Source organism: Chenopodium album, chromosome 27, assembly GCF_948465745.1.
Source record: "Chenopodium album chromosome 27, dcCheAlbu1.1, whole genome shotgun sequence".
Classification (NCBI taxonomy): domain Eukaryota; kingdom Viridiplantae; phylum Streptophyta; class Magnoliopsida; order Caryophyllales; family Amaranthaceae; genus Chenopodium; species Chenopodium album.
This window is the reverse complement of record NC_137860.1, coordinates 9,226,731-9,253,303: the sequence shown is the minus strand read 5'-3', so window position 1 is coordinate 9,253,303 and position 26,573 is coordinate 9,226,731. Positions and strand designations below refer to the sequence as shown.

Below are 26,573 nucleotides of genomic sequence, written 5' to 3'. Positions count from 1 at the left end.
AAACAAATTATACGAACTAGGGTTGATGTGTAGAATCCTACTTGAATTAAAACTTAATTAAGATCTGGAAATTTTCCTTAGCCTGGTGCAAAAGAAAACCAAATCTGTCACCTTTGTAGCTCAATAATCAAGTAAATTCCATACAAGAAAATTGAATAATGTGTGCACACATATCATTCTTTGCTCGAGGAAAACAATCGTTGCATCTGTAAGTATATAATAATGAAACTTGAAATGAAAATACATAAAAGCAACAAACTGAAAACGTAGTTCCGTCGAGAGCTTGCACACAAAGAGCTGAAGATACTCACTCAGTAGGGTGGACAATCAGCTTAACTCAACTGTGATATGTTAACTTCATCTGGGATCTTGAAAGTGCTTGCAGCACCGAATTTGCTCCACTCTTCACCTTCAGTGGCTGGTGAATCATCTTCATTATCGTCTTCCTCAGTCCCACTATAATGCACTGAAGAGGGATCATGTATACTTTTTGCACGGCAATCATGGGTGGCAAGCATGTTCACCTGTCCATGATGAGAGATCTCCACCACAACAGCATCATCATCATCCGGTAGAGGCTGTTTCCAAGGTTCACCATCGATCCTCATATAGGTATGGTCAGCAGCACCTTTGTGAAATTCAAAACGGATTCGTCTTGCCTGAAAGTGCACAATTTACCCCCAATTAGTGGAGTAAGATTTCTACATAGAACTAGAACTCACAAAAGAGAAGCATTGTATTTTGTTGAAGCACATAATCCTCAAATTGGCCACTACGATCATAATGCAAACAAGGAATTCGCATTCTGGTATGTAAGTTACCTGTGCAAGACGAGTCCCATGGCCATTTGGAGCTAGAAGAACAAGCCCTTGCAAAGCATCTCTAAAGCCAACAACTTCTATAAGGCCATCATCAACATACGGATGAGTAAAACCTCTCTGCACACCAGGTTTCAACCCATGAGAATCACCCAAAAATTGTAAGGGGGAAGAGGCTTTGCAGGGGATGGGGTGAAAAAAAAAAATAAAGAAATCAAGACATTCAAGCAGCATGTTATGACTAACATCTCGTGATCTGTTCTTGTTTGGTTTGCCCCAAGGATTTAGTCCACCAGAGAAACTTGGCAAGTTAAGGCATATAATTGACCTGATACTGTACGTAGATTTAAAAAAAAAAAAATTAGTTGACTAACCAATTGTTATGGTAAAAAAAAAAAACTTGATATTTACTATGCAAATTTATAAAAATGATAATACAAACACACAAATTGTTTAATACTAATTGCAACATTGCATTCCGCGATAGCTGCAGGCAATAAAAGCCAAATAAATAATTTATGTCAAAGTCGTTTTATCTAGGAAAAATTGACATTTACTACCAGCAAAATTACCTTGTGTTACATTTGCTACCCGTTTAATTTTTTATTTTATTTTGTTACCACCTAAAATCAAATAATTAAAATTACACTACACTTAACGGAATCCGTAACGGTTTCGTAAGTTTATTCAAAAAAAAAAAAAAAAAAAGAGTAACCCAGCCACCCCTCCCCTCAACTGCCACCCCTTCCCTCCACCCCCTGCCGGCACGAATCCACCCCTCTCCATTTCCCCCACCCCTACGCAGCCAACGAACCCCCCTTCCCTTTCCCCGTTCTCGCTGCCTCGACCCCCACCTCAAACCAAAACCACCCCTTTCCCCTTCCTCCCACCGGAATCCGCCTCCCCCCAGCCCGTTCCCCCCATCGAAATCAACCCCCCTCTCCTTCCCCTACTGTTTCCGGCCTTCCCTAACCCTAAACCACCACCCCAAAACCACTTAAGCGAAACCCTAAATTCGTTTTGGGTGGTTTTGGGGTGGTGGTTTAGGGTTAGGGAAGGCCGACAACGGTAGGGGAAGGGGAGGGGGGTCGATTTCGGTGGGGGGAACGGGCCTGGGGCGGATTTTGGTGGGGGGATGGGGAAAGGGGTGGTTTTGGTTCGGGGTGGGGGTCGGGGCAGCGAGAACGGGGAAAGGGAAAGGGTTCGTAGGCGCGTAGGGGTGGGGGAAAGGGAGGGGTGAGTTCGTGCCGGCGCCGACGCTGGCAGGGGGTGGCAGTGAGGTGGAGGGGTGGGGTGGCAGTTGCGGGGAGGGTGGTGGAGGGGTGGCTGCAAGGTGATTGAACGGTTGCTAAACCCAACTAACGGAAATAGTAACGGCGACAGTAGATGGTAGTGGAATAAATATTTTAGAGATTTGGGTGGTAGCAAAAAAAAAAAAAAAAAAAATTTAACAGGTAGCAAATGTAACACATAGTTCTTTTGCTTGCCGGTAGCAAATGTCAATATTTCCTTTTATCTACTACATTCTTCAAAATCATTGCCTATGGTATTTTAACCACCCTGTAAAAGGTATATAGTCTAATTTGCGTGCTTACGTATTTCTCAATCATCTAACACAATAGTGATATAGCTTTTAGCATAACTATTTGTCTATTTTAGATCATTAGAAATTTAGAATATGAACCAAATTAAACACCTCAATTTTGAAAAATAAAGGATATTTGATGCTTTTTCAATTAGACATTTAGACACATGGCACTATAGACTCTCTTCTGTTAGGAAAGGCTGCATATAGTTGGACCATAGAACATGGTATGGAAGGAAGCAGAAAACACACAACATTGATAAAGAAATAGAAAAACGCAGGTAAAATAGCCAATGTCACTTTGAAAACCTTGGGACAATAACATCAATCTACTAGTGTTAAACATGCTGGAATGTATTGGAGATTGGCGGTTAAACTAACTCTTACCAGAGGATACAATTTCAAGAGGTTAATTAATAGCATAAAGTGTATGCTTCCACTACTAATTAAATCAAATGCTCACCAGCTTAATATCATGACCAGTACTACCACTATCTCCTGTGCAGCTTAAAGTACTACTCACTTAAGGGCATTCCGCAAAGTAATTAACTTGCAATAATAATCATATAAATCAAAATAGACCAGCAATTCGGAACCAAAATAGAAGCCATCACATTAAGTTTTAAACTTTGAACAATTACTAGTTTCTGGAATTTTGCATAGCTCCAGAGTTTAAAAGTCAGGAATAACCATTCCACAAACGGGAAATACTACAGGTTCTACAGGTACAATGTAAAGCTGAGTGTTACCAGCAGTGATTATATAGACTTATAATAGAGTTCATACCTAGGAGGAATATGGAGTTCTTCCCATTGATCACCGTGTTTCTTCATAATTTGTACCTTTGCCAGCTGTGCAATATTCCTATGAGAAAGAAAACAAAACTTCTGCTTACGAAAAATAAAATCTCTGATGTAAAAAGTTAACAATGACTAAAAAAAGGTAACAGTGAATATTGAGAGAGCAGCCAGAGTATACTCACTTATCAGCAGGATGGAACAGGGAAGCAAAAAACCAGCCTTGTGTACACCCAAGTTTAGCATATGCACTCTGCATCGCCCATGGAAGGTCAACTCAATGCTGCTATAACTAAACTAAATAATAACATAAAAGTACATTTCTCTTTCAAAAATCAAGGGACATGATTATGTATCTTCCACAACTATAAAAATCATTATCAACTCTATCATGAGTACTCTGAAATGCAATAGAACGAGAGCTCAATGCTATATAGCTAACAAAAATGAGATACCCACCCTCTATACCCACCCAATTATAGCAGTTACATCCTCAAGGGAAAGTTGAAAAAGGAGGCGTAACACAACAATTAATTACCCAATAATAAGTGCATGATGCAATGAAAACAATCGAAGACTGCAAACCTGATTGACTAATTGGTTTTTAAACTTTTCAGGATTCAACTTCCTCTCAGAATGGAATGCGTATGATACTTGGGCATCCATTCCTGCAAATTTGATAGAAGGAAAAAAAATGCATATTGTAAGGAAAATTGGATGAGTAAAATGGTTGGTAATCATGTTCAGCTGTTCATATCTATCAAAGAAGACAATGTTCAAATTTTTAATTCTGAAAACACTGCTAGAACATAGGATGGGAAAAAAAGCCAAGACAAGTGGCGAAAGAATATCAGTAAAACAACTCTTAAAAGCCAGTTATTTTCTGAATTGATCAAAACCAGGTTAAGCATAAAAGACCAACCTACAAGGTTTATCTATTGCAGTCATATAGGGGAGGGGAACAGCAAATATAACGAATAAAATGATAGTTTGGTCAAATCTTTTAGCTTACACAAGCTACATTAATGAAGTAAGACATCATCCCACTTTAAAATTCTCATAGTATAGGAAAAACCTAGGGAAGACCTGGATGGGAAAAAGGTGAATATACAGTGCAACATCATTCAGTCGAATACTATCCAAGATCAAACATAATAAGTATGAAAATGTAAAAGGTCAGCAAACATTAAAAGAAGAGAGGATCACAAAACTGAGGCTTATGACTTCACTTATCTTACACTCATTGAGATAAATTAAAATCATGCAAAAAAAAACAAACAAAAAAAAAAAAAAAAAAAAAAAAAAAAAAAAATTCCAAAGCATAGGATTATTATCACCGCTTATTCATGAAGGTAAATATATATTGTAAATTATAAAATGAAAAACATTGTATAATGAAACATAAATTTCAGTCCCACAACAATCTTTGTCCCACCAAAAATGAGGGTTCTCCAAGTGAAATGCCAGTTGATATATCCTAACAGGCTAACATGCACATTGGAAAAGAAGGGATTTTTCCAAATTGATTACTTTTTAATCAAATTCTGTTAAGAGAGACAGAGGGAGAGAAACAAAAACCACCGCCATACCCATGCTGAAGTAATTCCAAAATCCACCACGAAATGTAAGGTGGCCTTCCTGAAAAGCATCAAACAGAAGGTCTCATGAGAATATAGTTTCAGTAAAATCAAAATTGTGCATGAGAACAATGAAGAAGAAACTAGGGAGCATGAAATTTTCGAGGTTTCCCCATTTCGAAATCCCATCATTTCTACAGCAATGAGGCTTAGAATTGTCTGGAAATTGAGGTTTTCTTGGGTCTTAAACATTTCCATCTTTGAAACCCAAGCCATTTCAACGCTATACTAGGGTAGAAGTATCAAAGAGTAACTACCAAGGTACATACCTTTCAATTATATTCTAAAGACATACGAAGTATGTCTTAACCAACAATCATAAACTATTTATCGTAATCTCTTAAACCATTCTTTGTATTTAGGTTGTTAGTCATTATATAAAATCAATGTTTATCATATACTAGGACTGTTATATAATTAATATATCCTACTGTATCATTATTAAAGATGCATTGTAGGAAATTTGATATAAGTATTAAAGATACTTGAAGAGCAGACGGGTATCCCTTTGTCACCATACTTATTACAGTGAAGTTTGTAAATTTAAATGCACAACAACATGAGCAATAATAAGTTAATAACAATACGTCATTTAAGAGACTCCACAACGCAAGTTTACATTTCAGAACTTTCAATTACACATCACAGCATCACAGTGCATTCGTCCAACCTCTCTTATCCCAAAATTCTGAATGTCTATTTCTACATCAGCAAACTTTTCACTCATTTTCAACTCTTCCTAACTACAGGCAATGACTTGTGAATGCACATACTGCATGAAATGTAGAATCACAAGTTTTGTGTTGTTATTAAGAGTAGATATGTAAAAGTAACAAGGCAGGAGAGTTATAAAGGTACCAAGTTGGAAGAATCTGTTGAGGAAACACGATGAAATGCATGCAGTGAATGTGGCAACTCAAGAGGTGCAATTGGATCACAGTTTCCTTCAGTTGGGATCTTCATCCTCATGAGGATATGCCAGCTAGAAATGACAGAAAATTTTACAAAAGTATTAGATAATACTAAACATAATTAATGAAAATGCTAAATCATGTACTTTGTGGTGGTCTCCGACAGTACCCATTAGTAGCGAATGGAAACCAGAATATGACCTCATATATTAAAGTTAAATCATTTAGAGGGGCTAATGGAAAATGGATAGTTAGGATTCTTGGGGAAATGTCGATCAGAAATAGAATAAGTTGTTTTATTTTTGTTTGGTTTTGAAGACAAAATAGAATAGGTTAGAATAAAGCAAATATGACCTGAATGGAAGAAGTTAAAAACATATACAAAAAAGTGTTACTCGTCTACTTAACATTTTGGCATAAATATATTACAAATAGTTATAATATGCTAGTACAAAATTTGTTACAAATATAAAGCAGTAAAAGTATATAAACATATTAAGATAGTAACCAACAAGTTTGTAGTAGGTGAAGGAGGAAACATATAAGGTCATGCAATATGTTTGGGACACCACAAGATGGAAACTATGAAGAATATTAAAGGATGGAACGAACAAATATTACGTAGTAAGTCTTTTCCCAATAGTTATACACCAATTAGAACATTATGATAAAATGCACAACAAGAATAGAGTCAAAGAGAAACATTACTTGTCAATTTTCATTTCTTTTGCTTGCATGACTCGATACAAGAATGACTTTACAGATTGTTGGTCTGTTCCTGGGTTTTTCTTTCCCTACAAGTTGAAACAGTATATTAGAATATACCATCTAGGATTATCCATCGACGTGGACAATACATAAAAGGGCCACATAGATGGTAAAAAAAACACTCCATACAAGATCTGCAGTTGATAATGTATAAATTGAACATGGATAAACATAAAGAGAGCAAAAAAAAAAGTGTATGCACTATGCAGTTTAAGTAGAAACAAGGTAGGCCTTTTTGAACATAGCACACAAATCCAATGGTATAAAAGGGCACAACATTAACAAAGAAGTCTTTTACCCAACCAAATGCAAAGGGGAGGTTGTTTCCTGTTCCAAGGGGCATAGTAGCAATAGGAGGAGGATGCGACAATTTCAAGTCACAAACAACTCCAAGAAGCCATCCAGCAGTACCATCACCACCGGCAACCTAATGAGAAAGCAAATGTTAATAAACTGGAATATTGTAGGGCAACAACCATTATAGATGTAATGAGCAACATACACAAACCAACTGTAGTAGCATAGACTTACAACTAGTCTGAGTTTCTCCTGGATCTGAATAGCCAAATCATCTTCCTTCTGCTTTAGGTTTTCCAAATTAAGATAGAGATTACTTAGAAACTCGTCAGGAGCTTGTTCCAACAAATCAACTACCTGCATTTACACAATCTACTCACTCATGGAACTAAATTCAAAGCTGGCTGCTTCAAATTGGTATTTTATATCTGATTTCTGGGTATATATTCCAGCTTCATCAATCACCTGATAATTATTAAGAAGTGACCGATACGTTTCAAGAATACTCCCACCAAGCTGACCTCCACTTTTCGAGTTGACAAACACAATTACAGGACACTCAGGAATTTCATATGAGCAGTCCTCAGGCTCGGAATCTTGATTAATTATATAATCAGGAATCCAAAATTCCTTTAACTGTCTATTTGACTCGGATAATGAACCCTCCATGCTATGATTCAGACTCAGCTGCATAATTTCGCAACCATTACAGAAGAAAACTAATTATGCTATAATCAAAATGACAAACATAAGCATGCAGACAGCAGCACATAATAATTTTACAGATCATAAACCATTAATATTCATGTAACAGAACACCCTACTCTTATCGTATTTTTCACAATAACATCCTCTAAAACATGCACCAGTGATCCCCTATTCGACAAAACTAGCAGCAGCTGATAGCTTTCAGCTTTTGGGTGACTGGTAACATTGGAGAAGCGAGTAGCTGTCAGCCTGTTGTCATGGAATGTCATCTAGTAGCTAGTAAAGTTACATGTCAACGCAGCTAATATTTGTAGTGTTTAAGATATACTACCAGTATGTAACTATTACCTTACCAAACATTCTTAATTTTAGAATGGCCCTTTGATCCAAAACACTACTGACAAACTAAGGCATATCAAATATGGTATTATGGTAGATGGTTAAAGTCTCAGGTGATCAATCAAACTGCATCTCATTCATATTGTTACCTTTAATCACATTTTTATTCCATAAAATACAAAATAGCTAGTGCAGGAAAATTTTGAAAAAAATTAAAGCTTAAAAAAAAAAAAAAAAAAAAAAAACCATTTAATATCAATAGATGGTTATAACTTATAATACTACCTCCGTTCTCAAAACAACGGCTTTTGATTGTACAATTTTGACCATTGATATATATTATTATATTAATCATTACAAGTAAAAATAAAATGGATATTTTAAAAGTACATATCATCGCATATACTTTGTATGACATGATTAACATGATCTCACGTGATTACATGAATATATAAATTTGATATATATAAATCAACAAATACTAATGAAAAAAAAAAGCTAATTATATCGGACAAACCAGATTTATTTTGGAATGGGCACTGTCCGTTACTTATACAGGTGTTACAAATACCCGGTTTTTTGTAACGGGTCGGTGCCTGTATTAGTAACGGGCAAAAGAGACTTAATGAAAAGTGTAAAGAAATGGGGCGATTATTTGAAAATCGATTATCATATTGAACATCAAAATTCAAGAAATTTCCACAAAAAAAAAAAAAAAAAAAAAAAAAAAAAAAACAAATATCATAAATATTGAAAATTGTCAAAACCAATATGAAGAACAGAGTAAAAAAAAAAAAAAAAAATAGCAGAGAATGTTACCGAATAGTCTTAAAAGAGCATATCCAGACCAGATCAGCACACCAGGTAACCAGAAGCAAAAATAAAAAATAGGGAAATTGGTAGTGAAGCCCTCAAAGGTGAGAGAATGGCAAAACCGTAGATATTTAAAAGCATATACGAGTACTAATTAGTGTGACTGTATGAGTAATGGGCAAATTGCAGTTGTAGGAAAGAGAAAGCGGATGTTGGAGAATAAAACTGGTAAGATTATGTGATAACTCATAAGCCTTTACAAATTTAATTGCTGTTGCCTATTGGCGATTTGGCGTTGACTTTATTAATTGTGATCCCTATTACATTAAATTATTAATGGCCTGTTTAGCTCAAAAATTCTTTGGGGGACCTGGTCCACAATATTATGGTCTGACAAATTTTTCCCTAGACTGTAGTTTATGCAATCCTCCCTACACCCCCTTCTAAACTACAGCATCTTTCATTCGTTATGTTTTGCAAGGTTTTTTTTTTTTTTGGTTTTTGTTTTTTCTTTCCTTATTTACAACTTTTAATTTGCAGAGCTGTATAAATATTTTTACATAGCTAATTTGCTTTATTTTCTTTCTCCTCTTTTTTAGTGATTTCACTAGTTCTTTGCCCGAGCAACGCTCGGATATTCACAGGAAAAAAATTACATTTATATATTATTATAAGTTTGTATATGTTTATAGATTGTGTATATTTTAAATATTTCATTTATTTTAATTTGTTGTTATTGTTCTATTATTTAGGCTATATATTTTTTATTCCTTTTTTGAAAAAGATTGTTTATTTTATTTTTTCATCAATTATCTTTTTATTTCTAAGGAAAATAATTTTAAAAAATTAAAAGTTTTTGGAGGGAAATTTTTTAATGTAAATTTGACACGTGTAATTCTAGAAAATATTCCTGGTAATTACTTTAGTATATAGTATTGATTTTCTCTCACCTCTTTTTTTTCTTTTAATTTATTGTTTTTCAATATTCTCTCTCTTCTTCCATGGAGATTTCTAGCTTAATTGTTTTTTTTTTTTTAATTATGATTGTGAGTAATTCATACTAGTATATTTAATGACAATTTAATCAATCGTTTTTTCTTTTTGATAATACTCTATTTTTCTATTGTAATTGTTTGATTATCATTATTTGATTTCATAGTTTTCACTGTAATGATTTTCAATTGATGATCCTAACTTATATTCAATTAATTTAACAAGCAAACTTCAAGCCTAATCGAAGCACTAACAAGCAAATAGCACATGAATAGTTTAGAGAATTTAAGCCGAAATTCCCTAGTTTTGATTGGGATGAAGATTAGTCACCATGATGATTTTTAATTCCTAATGTTGCACTGTGGTGGCGACGACGACTACAATTATTGTGGCTGAAGTTGAAGTTGCGATAGACAAAACATCTACGTATTAAAGGATTGATGAGGAGGAGAAAAGGAGATGAATATAGCTCCAACCACCATATATTTATGTTCAGCTTGTGTCCTGGAAAATGAACATATGTAGCTTTGTAAATGTACAAATAATATAGGTCTCTTAAAATGAGCACGTTCATTATAAATCTATAAGTACTTCTTATACAAGGTAAGTATATTTATTACAATGCATATAAACTATTTGATCAAAAAAAAAAAAAAAAAAAAGAATGATATATCTTATTGTGTTTTTGGATATATATATAATGAAAGATTTGGCCTTGTTACTTCAAAGAAACTAACTAGGTGGTCATTGTGCTTCATATTAAAACACTACTCTTTATAATAGCGTGTTTTTTGTGCGGCTGGTCATATTGTGTAACCACTTATATGTATAAAAAAAAAGGATAAAAAGATATGAATATTATAATTTATAAATGTTCATATGATTTTATAGAGATGAACATTTGACTATTTAAGAAAATGAGCATGTTGATATATTTAAATGATCATGTATTAGAATGAAAATGAACAATTTTCAATATATATATGTAAATAGATTAAAGTGAGAATAAATTTTAGAATTGCCACGAATTGGGTTTTGAACATCTTTTCCGTAAGATTTGGTACAACATTCTTGGGGTTTATGATTCACGATATATTTTATTAATAAAAATTATTAAGGTGAATGTTTCATAAAGGTGCTTCCTTAATATTATTGTTGATCATTTAATGATATGATTATGAACATTTAATGATATGATATTGAATATAGTAGTAAAAGAGATAGTAAAAGAAATGATTATGTGTGACTGTGTGAGCTTAATGAACATACACATTCTATGCACAGAAAACCTTTAATTTTTTGTTAAAAATAAATTTACAATAATATCTACTCCCTCCGTCCCTAAATTACATTCCTCTTTCTTGCATTTATTCCTCACATAATAGAGAGAAAGAGGAATGTAATTTAGGGACGGAGGGAGTACTATTATAATATAGTCCATGAAGATTCATCAACATTGACCACTATTAATGCTCAATCATCGTATCAAGTTATTATGATCATTTAGTTTTTTGTTTATTAACATGTTGCTTTCCTAATGTGAACATTTTATATGTATTAGCTAGATGTCTACTTCTGAAGGATGTGATTTATAGTAGTATTCAAGGAAACAAAAAAAAAAGGTTATTTCCTTCTTAACAAAATCAAAGTTTTTTTTTTTTTTTTTTTTTTTTTTTTTTTTTTTTTTTTTTTGAAATCAATCAAAGAAAAATTGTATACAACAAAAAATGAAGTATTGGATATTAAAATATACAATACAATTCCACGCATGTATCAAACACAAAAAATTTCTCAATCCAAATTAAAAAAACTTCAAGCTCTTCTTATTGGTTCATGTTGCTTCCATGCCTTCTTGGTTTCCTTCTTTTTGCCGTCTTCCTTTTTTTTATTGCTAGTGTGTGGTCTAACTCAATATATCCACGACTGTTTATTTACGTGATAGACAAGAATCAAGATATATAAATTATTGGATTTGAGCAAGAATCAGTGTTGAAATGAACCAATTTTATATGAAAATGAACATGAGTGAGACAATTGACACGATCAAAAATAATTTTATAAGAATTAGAGATGAACATTTATTAATGTATAAATGAACATATCAGTCTGGACATGATCATGAAAAAATAATAAGTTAACATCAAATTATCTATTAATATATAAATAAACATATCTTAGTTTGGACATGGTCATGAAAAAATAATAAGTTAACATCAAATTATCTCAAAAAGAACATTAACTTATCTCAAAATGAACATCAACTTATCTCAAAATGAACATCAAATTATCTCAAAATAAGCATCGAATTAATACTATTAATATTTTGAATTTAGAAATTATGAAAATATACTAATATTTAGATAGAATAAAGGTTTCTAATCATTTTAGTTAATCTGGAAATTATATCATCACTGATGAACATAATTACATAACGATTTTTCAATGTGAGCACATATGATTTATTGGAAGCATTATATGAGTAGCTGCTAATTTGATCTAAAAATTAATCACGAAACAACAAAAATAAAACATAAAAAACTAAATCACAAAACTATATCCCAAGAAAATAAAAACAGCAAATTCAATCACATATTTCTATCCCAAAGTAGTTTACAATGAAGTATAAGATTGAGAAAAAAAAAAAAGGGCTCATTTAATTTGCTGCAATTGCCTCCCATTGTTACATCTTCAACAGATCGAAAAATTCATTAAAAAAATGATTGAAATTGAAGAGTTTATATCCTAATATGAATTTAGTTTGGAAGGAAAGAACAAGAAAGAAAATGGGAGTATTTTATGTGGGTTGGGGAGTTGGGTTGGTAGCAGTTTGTGGGTCACTTTGGTGCGAGATGCGGAAGAGCTGAGTGGGAATGAGGGGTTTAGGTAGATTTTCCTAGTCCTGGGTCCAGGGATAAACTATTACTCACGTGTTGCTGTCTGAAGAAAATAGCCCACGCGTACTTGCCCGGCCCAATTCAACAAAATCCCTTCTATAACCCATTAACCCCGCATTCCTTTATTGATTAAAAAAAAAAATCCCCAACTAGTTTCTCTCCCCTCTGCGAACAACATCATCGACGAAATCACGATGCAAATTCATCGATTGAAGTACAAAATTCTACTGCGATTGATCTCAACAAATCAGTTTTTGAATCAGAATCAAACACAAATATGTAGGTATCATTTTTTTTTGTTTAATTTTCCGTCAAATATTCGATTAACTATCATGAATAACAATTGATTATGTTTTTAATTTGATTTAGTTTTTCCAAATCATTATGTTTTCTCTACTTAGGGCTTTTAGTTATTCTAAAATGTTAATCAATTGGAAGTTTCTTCATCAATTTTTGTTTCGCTTATGTATGATTTAAGGTTTAAAGTTCGTTATTTTTTTTTTTTTTTTTGATAAATGAGGTTTAAAGTATTAAAACTATGATCATGGTGAGAAATCTGGTAATTTAAGGCTTGAAAATTACATAAATTACATTGTGAGTAGTATTTGATTTGTGTTGTTTTTCTAATTCATTAATTGTGGTTGATTGAATTGATTCCTAACTTAGGGGAATAAATATGAAGCATGATGCAAAAGAAACTTCAAATTAGGGGAAAATAACTTGAAATCGCAGAGTAATCGAATTCTAATATATGTGCAGGTAAGCATTTCAAATCAATTAAATTATTGAATGTGACAGCTTTAGAACTATGTCAAGAGTCAAGACAAATGAGGAGTCTGTGAAATGGAGGTATTGGGACTTTGGGAGGAGGCTAGCTAACAACAATGTACTATGTACTTAGTAAAGGTGACTCTAAGCTAATAAAGGTCACTATGTCTATTGTGACATTAGTTTATGAGAAAGGTTGCTATATTATTTTAAGGGTCACTATATATAGCTAGTTAATTGAGTTCCGCTATTAGCTATGTTTTGTAACAATTGATATTGTGAAAGTTAATCAATAATGTTATAAATGCGAGTAATGAGCTTCAAGCTGATAAATTCTTGTCATTATTTTCAATTGTGAGGAGTGCGGTACTGTGGTATTATTTGTCTTGCAACTTGAAAGAAAAACAAAGTATGTGCAAACGTTTTTCTTTAACCCAGTAGTTAGTGAATGGTCAGATAGCTAATGCTATGTTTGGTGATAAGAAGGGGACATGAGCGTTGTTCTTAAAGACATGTATGCCTTTATAATAGACTTTCGTAGGATCTGGAAGATCATATAGTTGAAAACTTTATAAGCCTATTAGCTCAATTGGTCGAGCACTGTGTATATTTTTATTGGCACAGAGGATGTAGGTTCAAGTCCTACATAGGCTATAAGATTTAGATAAAGACTACATTGACCCTTTTTAACAAATAGGTTACTTTTTCACTTAATTCTCTCCCCAGATGTTATGACCCTTATATAAATATAGCTACTTTTTTTTTACATGTAGTAACCTTTTTTTTTTAATATAGTGACCTTTTTTTTTTTTTAACATATAGTGGAGTATTTGAATATAGTGACTTTTTTGTACATATAGTACTTGAATATAGTGAACTTTTTTTTTTTTTTTTTATTTACATTTAGTATTTGAATATAATTTTTTTTTTTTTTTTTTTTTTTTTTTTTTTTTTTTTTTTGCATGTAGTAACCCTGTTTTGAATGTAGTGACCTTTTGTTTTTTCATGTAATAACCCATATTTGAATACATGGACCTTTTGTAGTTATGCTATTTTTACACAAGGTGACTCCTACACATATATTGACCTTTATTTAAATAAATAGTAATAGCTACCCTAGTTTTACATATAGTGAATCTTATTTAAAAATAATAACCCATATTTACATATGTTGTGACCCCAATTTATATAGTCACTATTGTTATGATTACCTTTTTTTTCGTATAGTAATCTTTATTTAAATAAAGCCACCCTATAACAATAATCAGCTTTTCATAGTCTATGCAGGATTCGAACCTACATCATTGTACACTTGTACAATGCTCTACCAATTGAGCTAATAGGCTTTAAATAAAACTCATACAAGCATAAACATTAAAGCAAAAACTACGACAAATCAAACTAATTAAGTAGATATTTAATGGAGTAAACCAACCCAATAAACACTATTGTCACTTAATCACTTATCATGCCCATAAAGCTTTCTTTTGGGAAAAAAATGAAAGCAATATTATTAAATTAATCCACAAAAGCTAAAATGCCCTGAGGAAAGAATTTACAAATGATTGTTCTACACCATTAGCAGGAAGTAATCTGTAGGCAACCATATTGCCATTTTGTCTAACATGATTAAATCCGAATAAAATTAGGACTCTAAAAAAGGAAAGTTTTTTTCAAATTCAAACTCTATGATCTTATCTTTTCCAAAAAGGATAATTAAGATCTTTTAGAATTTTAATGAAGATTCTAATCAATCCTAATTAGCTTAGGAATAGGATTAAACCTTTGGACCCTCCTTATGATCATTAGGTCGTAGGTAAACTCCGATTTGGGCCCAGTTTAGTGTTTTGACCATAACTTCCTCATTATTCATCGCAATTGAGCTTATAATATATCGTTGGAAAGGTCTTTTCGAGCCCCATCTAACAACAATATTATTGGACCCTTGTCGTGGACCAAACTAAACTGGATTGGCTATTTTCATAAAATAGAGTTGTTTCCTAAAACAGAAAGAAAGATTTTTTTATTAAAAACTAACCGCAACACTTGACCTTTCACACTTTCACTTCATTCGATTATGGTTTGACGCAAAAGGTATTCATCATTGGGTTTGGTTTTGGGGAGACACAAATTGGTGTCTACATCAATCATCAAACTTTTCAGTGGCAAATTAGGGTATATAGAACTTATGCGAAGGCTGAAGAAAAAGTGGAACATTAGAGGAGAGCTAGCCCTAACTGACATAGGATGTAGCTACTATATTGCTAGATTCACTAATCAAGCAAATTACACTCATGTTCTCACTCAAGGTCCCTGGCTCCTTGATGATCATTACTTGACAATTTGTAAGTGGGTGCCTAATTTTGTACCAGACGAAGCTCCAATGAAATACTTGACGACATGGGTTCGTATCCCTAAACTCCTAGTTGATTATTTTGAAATCAGTTTTCTTGAACCAAATTGGTTCAAAAATAGGGAAGGTATTGCTTGTAGACAAGACTACTGCTCAAGCAGAGAGAGGTCAGTTTACCAGGTGTAGTGTGGAGATTGACTTATTGAAACCTCTTTTGTCTAAATTTTGGTTAAAGGGACGTATTTGTCGTAGTGCAATAAGTGATGAAGCTTGAAATTTAAGTACACCTTAATGAAGACAACAATCTTGTAACAGGAACCAAGAAACAAATAGAAAACCGCAATGAATTTTGTAGCACAACAAAGAAACAATCATAATATACATAGCACGAAAACTTACCAGAAGAAGCACTTCAACCATAGCAATAATTACAATAACTTCCAAAAGATGAGCGAACCTAGTAACACCAAAAAGCAAAGGAAGGAAAATTAGAAAAAATACAGAAGGACTGGAGAATTCACTTGAAATAGAGGGAAATCAGAAAAATAAATAAATAAATAAATAAATGCTACCTCTTTAGAGTTTATGCAAAGAAAGAGCTCTATCAAAATATAAGTTGTTGGATTGTTTTGAGTGTAGTATATAAGAAGAGTCATGCATGTACTTTAATTTAACCCAAAACCACAAGCAACATAAAGTACAACTGACTAAAGCTACTTTTTCAAGGATTCCTAATTTGTCAACTCTAAGGAGTATTTTAATACTACTATATTTGCTCCTATACTAAATCTTACAAACATATACAATCAAGCACTCAATATTAGAGTATTGTCAATCACAAATTAAAAAGCAAAACCATATACATGCAAAATTAACATTGATCATCACTTGTATCTATATCATACGTGTAATATTTAATCATTAGTCATTCACTCATTAACAAAAGGGGAAAAAAAAGTAAAACAAAAACAAAAAAATAATTATAGAATAAAATAAAATTGATAACTCATACTAATCCAAAATAAGTGCAAAATAAACAAGTTCCCTCTAGATTTTCTCCTTGGGAGGGTTTTTTTTGTTCCCTCTAGGGTTTTTCCCTTGGGAGGGTTTTTCTAGCCTCCATTGCTGGATTTTTCTTCTTTTTTTGAAGGTTTTCCTTCAATCTTCTCCTTCTCTCTCTTTCTCTTCCATCTCTTTTCTTCTGATCTCAATTGTAAATTTTTGTAGGGGGCTTCCATCGGTATTTTTACCGGTGGTAAGCCCCAAAAAAACTTTCTAATTGCTTTCAATAAAAGATCACATCTTTATGATGAAGTTTGATCTACTATTAGGTTTAATTTATTTGTTTGTTCGTCTGTCAAAGTTTGAAGATTTAGGGTTTCACAATCTCCAAAAGTGTCTAGAAGGCCATATGAGTTTTTTCACCCAAACAACTATTCATATGTGGATCTCAAGCCGAATTAGTGCTAACTCACAGATTGTATTGCTTCAGATGAAGATTTTTATAAAGGCGATCGTTGATCAAATCTGCGATGTAACTAGTTCTAAGGTGAATTGTATTTGTATTGAAATTTTAGATTTCCTCGGAATTGTTTGTAAGTGCCGTTTGGCTATCTTTCATTAATGAAATCCTTTCTCTTCTTGTCAAAAAAAAAAAAAAAAATAAGTGCAAAATAAAATTAATTAAACCAAAATTAATTAGTCCCAAAACTAATGAAACGACATTAAAAGAAATTACAGAAATTAATCGTTAGTCATTACAGAAATTAAATGAAACTAATCATTAATCACTCTCTAATTAACAGAAAGAAACCAAAAAAAAAAAATTTTGATAACTCCTGCTAATCCAAAGATTGAAAAACAGCAAAAAAAAAACACGAAATTAACTACACCCATAATTAATTACTCCCATAATTAAAGAAACGCAATTAAACGGAGTATGAAACAAGATTAATTACTCCCATAAATAATTAAACAAAATCAATTACTCCCATAAATAAATGGTAGAAGAAATCAATAATAGCAACAAAAAGGGGAAAAAAACAACACAAAAAAAAGATGATCCGAAATGGAAAAAAAATTTAATTTTATGAAAACAAAGAGCTAAAATAGAAGAAACTGAAAGAATAGCAGAGAACAGAAGAGAAAAATGATATGAAGAGGGAATAGAAGAGAGAGAAAGAAAGCAGCAACAGAAGAGAAAAGAAGAAAGCAGTACGTGATTGCAAGGGCAAAAATGTAACACCACTATTCATTTTCAACAGTAACCAAAGTTACTGTTACTAAGCTACAGTAGCACCAAAGTTACTGTTCCTACGCTACAGTAGCTTATTTATCATAATTATAGAAAGGGTTTGGATGTATTATATACCCACATAAAATTTCAACTCTTGTGTAAATATTTAGTGTTATTAGAACATAGAAGAATATAATCGTACTGGGGTGACTTTGGTTTTGTATTACATTTCGAAACCTAATTATCAAGTAAATGCGTTTCTATGTTTCCTTTTGCGTTTCGAATCTTATGGATCAACTGATCAAGTATGTACTTGTTGTATTAGTTAGTTTATTTGTTGGATGGAAGTATAATTTATTTACTTATTAGAAGCACGAGTACAAATGTTTTAAGTGTTAGTACCAAGATAAGCAATTGTTTAAAATTAGTACAAACAAAAACAATTGTTTTATGTGTTTAGTATATTACGAAGCTTAACCGCGTTGTACACCGTACAAAGTTTTTGTTGCTTTCGTTGTCACGTCTATATAATATGAAGTATAAGTATTGGTGAATGTGTCTAGACACATTTTAGGGTTCTCTACTATGGTAAAAAAATATGGATTATTATTGTTGTTGTTGTTGTTGTTGTTGTTGTTGTTGTTACTATGATAAAATTGGTGTAAATTGGTCTGATTGGAATGATTATTATGATAAAATGAATTTAATTGGTTTAATTTGAAATAAACTGATTGAACTAAATTGATATAAAATAAATTGAACTAAAGTAAACTTAACTATACTGAATTGATCGGAGCTTAATTTGAATTAAATTGAACTACTGAAATTCTTAAAAATAAGTCTAAAAGAATGTGCTCTAAGCCATTTAGTAAGATGGTAGTGGCAGACCCACCCTTGATCACGGTGCGTCACGTGACCTAGCAAATAATTAAAAAAAAAATAATTAAAAAAACAAAACAAAACTACGCTGAAAGGCTGAACGAAAAAATTGAATGAAAAAAAACAGAATAGTAACATTTCTCTTCTCTCTTTCTTCCACACCGTTGCCGCCGCACCTTCCAGCCACCGCCCACCATACAGCGTCTCCAGCCACTCAGTGCCTCCACGACTCCAACCCTACAACCTTCTAGGTAACTTAATTACTTAGTTGAGTTTCTAGTTTTTAATTTCGTATTATGCACTAATTGTTGACTTGTAGGGTTGATTTTGTGCTTAATTGAGTAGTTTATGTTATTTAATCTGATCAATTAGTGTGTTTGTTCTTTGAAATTGTTGATTTGTTATTAAATTTATCAAGGTAGGGAGTTAGGGTTTCTGATTTTTTTTTTAGGAATTGATAATATTAAATTTCTGATTTTTTTTCTTTGAATTTGATATTATAAATTGATAATGGGCTAATAAAATATGTGATTTCATATTTAATATATGAAGTTAAGAACTTAGGCTTTCTGATTTTTTTTTTTTTTTTTTTTTTTTTTTTTTTTTTTTTTTTTTGGAATTGATTAGTTTGGATAATTGCATTTTTTATTTTTTTTTGAAATAGATTCTCGGAGGTAAGTAAGGAACTAGTTGTATGTATGTCTTACTTTTATCCAACTAATCGTTTTGCTTCATTTGACAAAAAATAAATTGATCCAACTTGCCAATTCTATCCTGATGAATTTCCTAGTAATGAATTGAATTATTTTGGTTATTCTCTTGATAATTTCATCATTGCTATGAGAAATGATGAAAGGTTTTGGAATTTGAAGAGTCTTAGTGAGCTTTCCATGAAACTTGTTGAGATGTGAAAGCATGAAATTCATGAACGAGTGTACTTGCTTTTGATGTTGGTTCTAACTCTTCCCGTTGCAACGACAAGTGTAGAAAGAGTATTTTATGGAATGACGCAAGTGAAAGATTAATAAATTGAGTAATAGCATGGGAGATCAAATATTAAATGAATGCTTGGTTACTTATATAGAGAGAGATATGTTTTTGAATGTTGACATAAATAATATTAAAGATCGATATCAAAATATGAAAACTCGTAGAGAGAAATTGTAGTTTTTTTTTATTTTTATTTTTTTATTTGGTTGTAATATGGATATTTAATACTTTTGGAATGTATTTGTTTTAATTATTAGTTTTTTTTAATATTCTTTCATTAATTATTGATTAGTATACGGTAGTGACTCAGCACCCGAAGATTCTTGGATCCGCCACTAGTATGATGTGTCTCTAGACTCTCTACAAAGGAATCCATCCAATTGACCAATCCAATATCCTATGTGTTCAACTTAGGATTCTAGCTTCTCCAATCATTTGTTTGATCATGAATAGTCAGTCATTGCATGTCTAATGATTCTAAAACCAAATAGAGGAACTAGTTATAATAGCAAGAATAATATTCAACTCCATCCACTAAGGTACTTTGATCCTTAAAGTAGGAAGACAGTAGATGATGTGATGCTGATGCACTTGTTAAGATACGACTATTTAAATGAAGTGATGCACTTATTCTGACACAAGGTTAGTATTACTGAAAATATGCACACAATGCGTGCTTAGTTGATGTATGAAAGCTCAAAAGTGTTCATATGATTTTGACCCAAGAGAGTAGAATGGAAGAGAAAAAATATAACACATTTAAGGGGGAAAAAAATATCAGAGTTAATGTATTTCATATATAAATATATATATATATATATATATATATATATATATATATATACATGCATTTATTAATTAAGGGACAAAGTGTCCGAGAGTACATAGGGGGCAAACATTTCAGGGCAATGATTAACCTAGACTTGTTTGACTCCAAACGGCATTAGCTTAGCAAGGTGATGGGCTACATAATTACCATCCCTTTTAACATTAGACCATGAAAAGGACTTAAATTCGCAACTAATAGACAAAACATCTTCAATAACACTATCAAAATCAGATTTAAAAACCACTCCCTTCGAGAGCCTGTTAACTAGAACCTGACAATCTGATTCTAGTACTACTTCGTTATAGCCAAACTTTCGAGCTAGCCTCATTGCCATTAGCAAAGCTTTACCTTCTGCAATCTCCGGGGACCAATGTGCCTTAACTCTTCTTGTTGCTGAGAAAAGAACTCTACCTTCCTCATCACGGGCAACAACTCCAAGCCCCACCCACCCTTCGTCACATAAGGATGCGTCTGAGTTCAGCTTCACAAGACTAGCAGGAGGTGCCAGCCATTTGTTATTGCTGGGCTTTGTCTCTCGGGTAGGCGTGCCATACACCTGCTTGCTAAATTTTCCAAATTCCTCTACGAGTCTATGAGCTCTAGCAGTGAGAATGTCATTTGGAGTACACACACCCGAGAAAACCTTATTATTTCGCTCAGACCACACAATCCACGCAAGGAAAGCAGCTTTTTGCTTCACTTTCACCCCGAGGTGTTTCCAACGGACCACCAGATCGCACATACTCTCCCCAGGCTGAGGTAAAGCCTCCAAACATCCAGTAGCTTCCCAAAGGTCTTGGACTCTCTTGCAGAAGAAGATAGCATGAGCTGATGACTCTGCTTCGATGCTGCACCAAGGACAAGCAGGGGACTCTATAGTATGGCGTGAGAAGATAATCTGCTTTGTAGGTAAAGTATTATTACAAGCATGCCACAGGAAATGTCGAACTTTTGTTGAAGCCTCCAAACCCCATAGCACCACCCAAGCTTGGTGGAAATCATCAAAATTGCATCCTTTACCTAGCATATAAGCAGTTTTGGTCGAATAGGCCCCATCATTTGAGAATGCCCAAGTAAGCTCATCATTCGGTGCTCTCATGCTCAAGGGAATAGAGAGAATGCACTTCCTATCCCTCTAATTAAAAGTTGCAGCTAAGAGTTCCTCATTCCATTCCATCTTCGAAAAATCCACAAGATCACTCACTTGGTTCAACCCCTCAACCTCCGCACTTGTGATGAAATGTCCTTCCTCATCGGCAACCCACGTGTCTCTCCAAATATTCACATTGGTTCCATTTCGTATCCTCCAAATGACTCCTTCTTTAAAAAGAGCCTTCGCACTCCATATGCTACTCCATGAGTAGCTCCCCGATTGGCCTAAGTAGGACTCAAGGAAAGTACTATTCGGATAGTACTTGGCTTTCATAGTTTCATGACTTTCCCAAGAAGAAAGCCCTCATTGCGAACTAGTCTCCACGCTTGCTTTCCAAGAAGAGCAATATTGAAGACCTCCAAATCCTTAAAGCCCATACCTCCTAGGCACTTCGAAGTACACATTGTGTCCCATGATTTCCAATGGATTTTCCGTTGAGAACCCTTTTGACCCCAAAAAAATTTTGCCATAGCCGAACAGATCTCTTGGATTACTGAGCAAGGGAATTTATACACGCCCATCAAGTATGTCGGGATAGCTTGAATGACTGCTTTCAATAACACTTTCTTCCCGGCCCTCGAAAGTAATTTCTCCTTCCATCCCTGCAATTTCTTCCAAATTCTGTCTAGAATAGCCCCAAAAATAACCTTCTTTGATCTCCCTACTATGGTGGGAATTCCTAAATATTTGTCATGCCTGTCGACTAGCCTCGTATTAAGAACTCCAACTAACTCACCTTGTTGCTCAATGCTTACCCCTCTACTAAAGGACACCTCCGACTTTTCATAATTAATTTTTTGCCCGGATGCTACTTCATAGCGGTTGAGAATATCAACTATCACTTCGCATTCCTGTCGAGTCGCTCTAGCAAAAAGCAAACTGTCATCTGCAAACAAAAGGTGAGATATAGCAGGCCCGTTTCTACTTGCTTTTTCCCCGTGAAGCTCTCTACTCTGCACTTTATTATGCAACATGTGAGAAAAAGCATCAGCCACCAGAATAAACAAATAAGGAGAAAGGGGATCTCTTTGTCTCAAGCCCCGGTTTGGGGAAACAACACCACACACTCTGCCATTGATAATGAAATAGTATGATTCAGAATCACACAATGCATTATCAAGTTCACCCATCTACCATCAAAACCCATCGCCAGAAGCAATTTCCTCAAAAAGCCCCACTCTACTCTGTCATAAGCTTTACTCATGTCAAGTTTCAAAGCAATTGTACCTTTTCTTCCTCTACTCCTCTTTTTCGTCATATGAAAGAGTTCCAGAGCTATGAGAGCATTATCAGTTATAAGTCTACCCGGCACAAAAGCACTCTGGTTCTCCGTAACTACCTCCGGCAAAATTGACTTTAGTCTGAGCACAATCACTTTTGAAACTAATTTATACAGAACATTGCATAAGCTTATTGGCCTAAAATCCGACACATTAATTGGGGATTTAATTTTCGGGATAAACACAATATTAGTTTTATTCACATACTCTAGGGAAGAGTTACCATGAAGAATATTGCTAACAAAATTAAAAACGTCATCACCAACAATGTGCTAGAATTTTTAGTAAAAAATAGCGTGCATACCATCCGGCCCGGGGGCTTTGCAAGGGGGCTTTGCAAGCGTGCATAAGTATTGGTGAATATGTCTAGACACATTTTGGGGTTCTCTACTATGGTAAAATAATATGGATTATTATTGTTGTTGTTGTTGTTGTTGTTACTATGATAAAATTGGTGTAAATTGGTCTGATTGGAATGATTATTATGATAAAATGAATTTAATTGGTTTGATTTGAAATAAACTGATTGAACTAAATTGATATAAAATAAATTGAACTAAAGGAAACCTAACTATACTGAATGGATCGGAGCTTAATTTGAATTAAATTGAACTACTGAAATTCTTAAAAATAAGTCTAAAAGAATGTGCTCTAAGCCATTTAGTATGATGGTAGTGGCGGACCCACCCTTGATCACGGTGCGTCACGTGACCCAACAAAAAATTAAAAAAACAAAACAAAACTACGCTGAAAGGCTGAACGAAACAATTGAATGAAAAAAAAAACTGAACGGTAACATTTCTCTTCTCTCTTTCTTCCACACCGTTGCCGCCGCACCTTCCAGCCACCGCCCACCATACAACGTCTCCAGCCACTCAGTGCCTCCACATCTCCACTCCTACAACCTTGTAGGTAACTTAATTACCCAGTTGAGTTTCTAGTTTTTAATTTCGTATTATGCACTAATTGTTGACTTGTAGGGTTGAATTTTGTGCTTAATTGAGTAGTTTATGTTATTTAATCTGATCAATTAGTGTGTTTGTTCTTTGAAATTGTTGATTTGTTATTAAATTTATCAAGGTAAGGAGTTAGGGTTTCTGATTTTTTTTTTAGGAATTGATAATATTAAATTTTTGATTTTTTTTCTTTGAATTTGATATTATAAATTGACAATTGGCTAGTAAAATATGTGATTTCATATTTAATATATGAAGTTAAGAACTTAGGCTTTCTGATTTTTTTTTTTTTTTTTTTTTTTTTTTTTTTTTTTTAAGAATTGATTAGTTTTTTTTTTGGAATTGATTAGTTTGGATAATTGCATTTTTTTTTTTTTAAATAGATTCTCGGAGGTAAGTAAGCTAAGGAACTAGTTGTATGTATGTCTTACTTTTATCCAACTAATCATTTTGCTTCATTTGACAAAAAATAAATTTGATCCAACTTGCCAATTCTATCCTGATGAATTTCCTAGTAATGAATTGAATTTTTTTGGTTATTCTCTTGATAATTTCATCGTTGCTATGAGAAATGATGAGAGGTTTTGGAATTTGAAAAGTCTTAGTGAGCTTTCCATGAAACTTGTTGAGATGTGAAAGCATGAAATTCATGAAAGAGTATTTTATGGAATGACGCAAGTGAAAGATAGATAAATTGAGTAATAGCATGGGAGATCAAGTATTAAATGATTGCTTGGTTACTTATATAGAGAGAGATATGTTTTTGAATGTTGACATAAATGATATTAAAGATCCATATCAAAACAGGAAAACTCGTAGAGAGCAACTGTAGTTTTTTTATTTATTTATTTTTTTATGTGGTTCTAATATGGATATTTAATACTTTTGGAATGTATTTGTTTTTGTTATTAGTTTTTTTAAAATTCTTGCATTAATTATTGATTAGTATACGGTAGTGACCCAACACCCGAAGATTCCTGGATCCACCACTGGTATGATGTGCTCTAGACTCTCTACAAAGGAATCCATTCAATTGACCTATCCAATGTCCTATGTGTTCAACTTAGGATTCTAGCTTCTCCAATCATTTGTTTGATCATGAATAGTCAGTCATTGCATGTCTAATGATTCTATAACCACATAGAGGAACTAGTTATAATAGCAAGAAAAATATTCAACTCCATCCACTAAGGTACTTTGATACTTAAAGTAGGAAGACAATAGATGATGTGATGCTGATGCACTTGTTAAGATACGACTATTTAAATGAAGTGATGCACTTATTCTGACACTAGGTTAGTATTACTGAAAATATGCACACAATGCGTGCTTAGTTGATGTATGAAAGCTCAAAAGTGTTCATGTGATTTCGACCCAAGAGAGTAGAATGGAAGAGAAAAAATATAACACATTTAAGGGGGAAAAAAATTATCAGAGTTAATGTATTTCATATATATATATATGTATATATGTATATATATATATGTATATATATATGTATATATATATGTATGTATATATGTATATATATATACATATATATGTATATATATACATACATACATATATATGTATGTATATATATATATATATATATATATATATATATATATATACATACATACATATATATATATATATATATATATATATATATATATATATATATACATACATACATATATATATATATATATATATATATATATATATATAAACGACCTAATGCGAATGTTGGTAAATAATTAATTACATGCGGGGATCGTTTGTCACTGTCCAACAAAACTCTGTTTATTATATGCCACCTGAAATTTATTAAACTTATAGTATTTTTCTTAATTTGAATTATATTCATTAATATTTAATTTAATTTTGTTGAAATTAAATTATTTTACCGAACTTAATTTAACTTACTTATCATTATACGTAGTTCTAATGATATCTCATTATATTTGTTGTTTGAGTTTACTTTTTTTTTTTTTTACTGAATTAAAACATATTTACTCCAAATGGAAATTATTTTTGCTAAACTAAAATATTATTATTGAACTTAAATTATTTTTACTTAACTTTATACTATTTACTTGAAGTTACACTTCATTATTTTTTCTAACTATTATTGCTAAAAGGTTATTTATTGAACTAAAATTATTTTTACTAAACTTAATTTATATTTACTTTAAGTTATAATTCATTATTTTTACTATAAATATCATTGTTGTAAGGTAAAGAAAGTAAAGCCCAATATGATCAAGGTTTACTCATGCACCTGCTAGCTGGTTTTGAAGGTGTATGTGAACAACGGTTCAAGGCATAAGGATGCATAGCTTGAGAGTTAAGCTATGGGTTGATTGCTTAGTGCTTAGCACTAAGCAATGATTAATGGCTAAGAGCTAACTTTGAATGAGCATTTCACAAAAACTAGACATGATATTGAGATGACTCAAGTTATAAGCTTGATTTGGACAAGAAATAGAAAAGTTATGGCTTTTTATGAAGAGTTGTATACCTGCTAGAAAAAAAAAAAAAAAAGATTCAGAGAAATGTCTAGAGAGAGCCTCAAATATAA

The 26,573-nt window shown here is 32.7% G+C and overlaps 1 protein-coding gene across 1 annotated transcript; it reads right to left on the bottom strand.

Moving 5' to 3' along the window:
• Positions 1–83: 83 nt before the first annotated feature.
• LOC145619217 (diacylglycerol kinase 5-like) lies at positions 84–8,873 on the bottom strand. The gene is made up of 13 exons (XM_081673862.1): positions 8,680–8,873; positions 7,279–7,500; positions 7,048–7,170; positions 6,815–6,943; positions 6,457–6,542; positions 5,696–5,819; positions 4,790–4,838; positions 3,786–3,868; positions 3,386–3,453; positions 3,190–3,267; positions 1,065–1,152; positions 822–938; positions 84–659 (listed from the first exon to the last, which is right to left on the bottom strand). The coding sequence occupies exons 2-13, from the start codon at positions 7,480–7,482 to the stop codon at positions 333–335; spliced, it is 1,476 nt and encodes a 491-aa protein (XP_081529988.1). The 5' UTR covers positions 7,483–7,500; positions 8,680–8,873; the 3' UTR covers positions 84–332.
• Between the last annotated feature and the right edge of the window lie 17,700 nt (positions 8,874–26,573).

Bases quoted from the DNA above. Each gene is read 5' to 3' on its own strand.
- LOC145619217 (XM_081673862.1), bottom strand. From the start codon at position 7,482: ATGGAGGGTTCATTATCCGAGTCAAATAGACAGTTAAAGGAATTTTGG. The intron at 6,543-6,814 runs GTAAAAGACTTC...TTCAACTTGTAG, and splicing joins TCCCCTTTGCATTTGGTTGG to GGAAAGAAAAACCCAGGAAC. The intron at 939-1,064 runs GTTAGTCATAAC...CCTGGTGTGCAG, and splicing joins ACAAGAACAGATCACGAGAT to AGAGGTTTTACTCATCCGTA.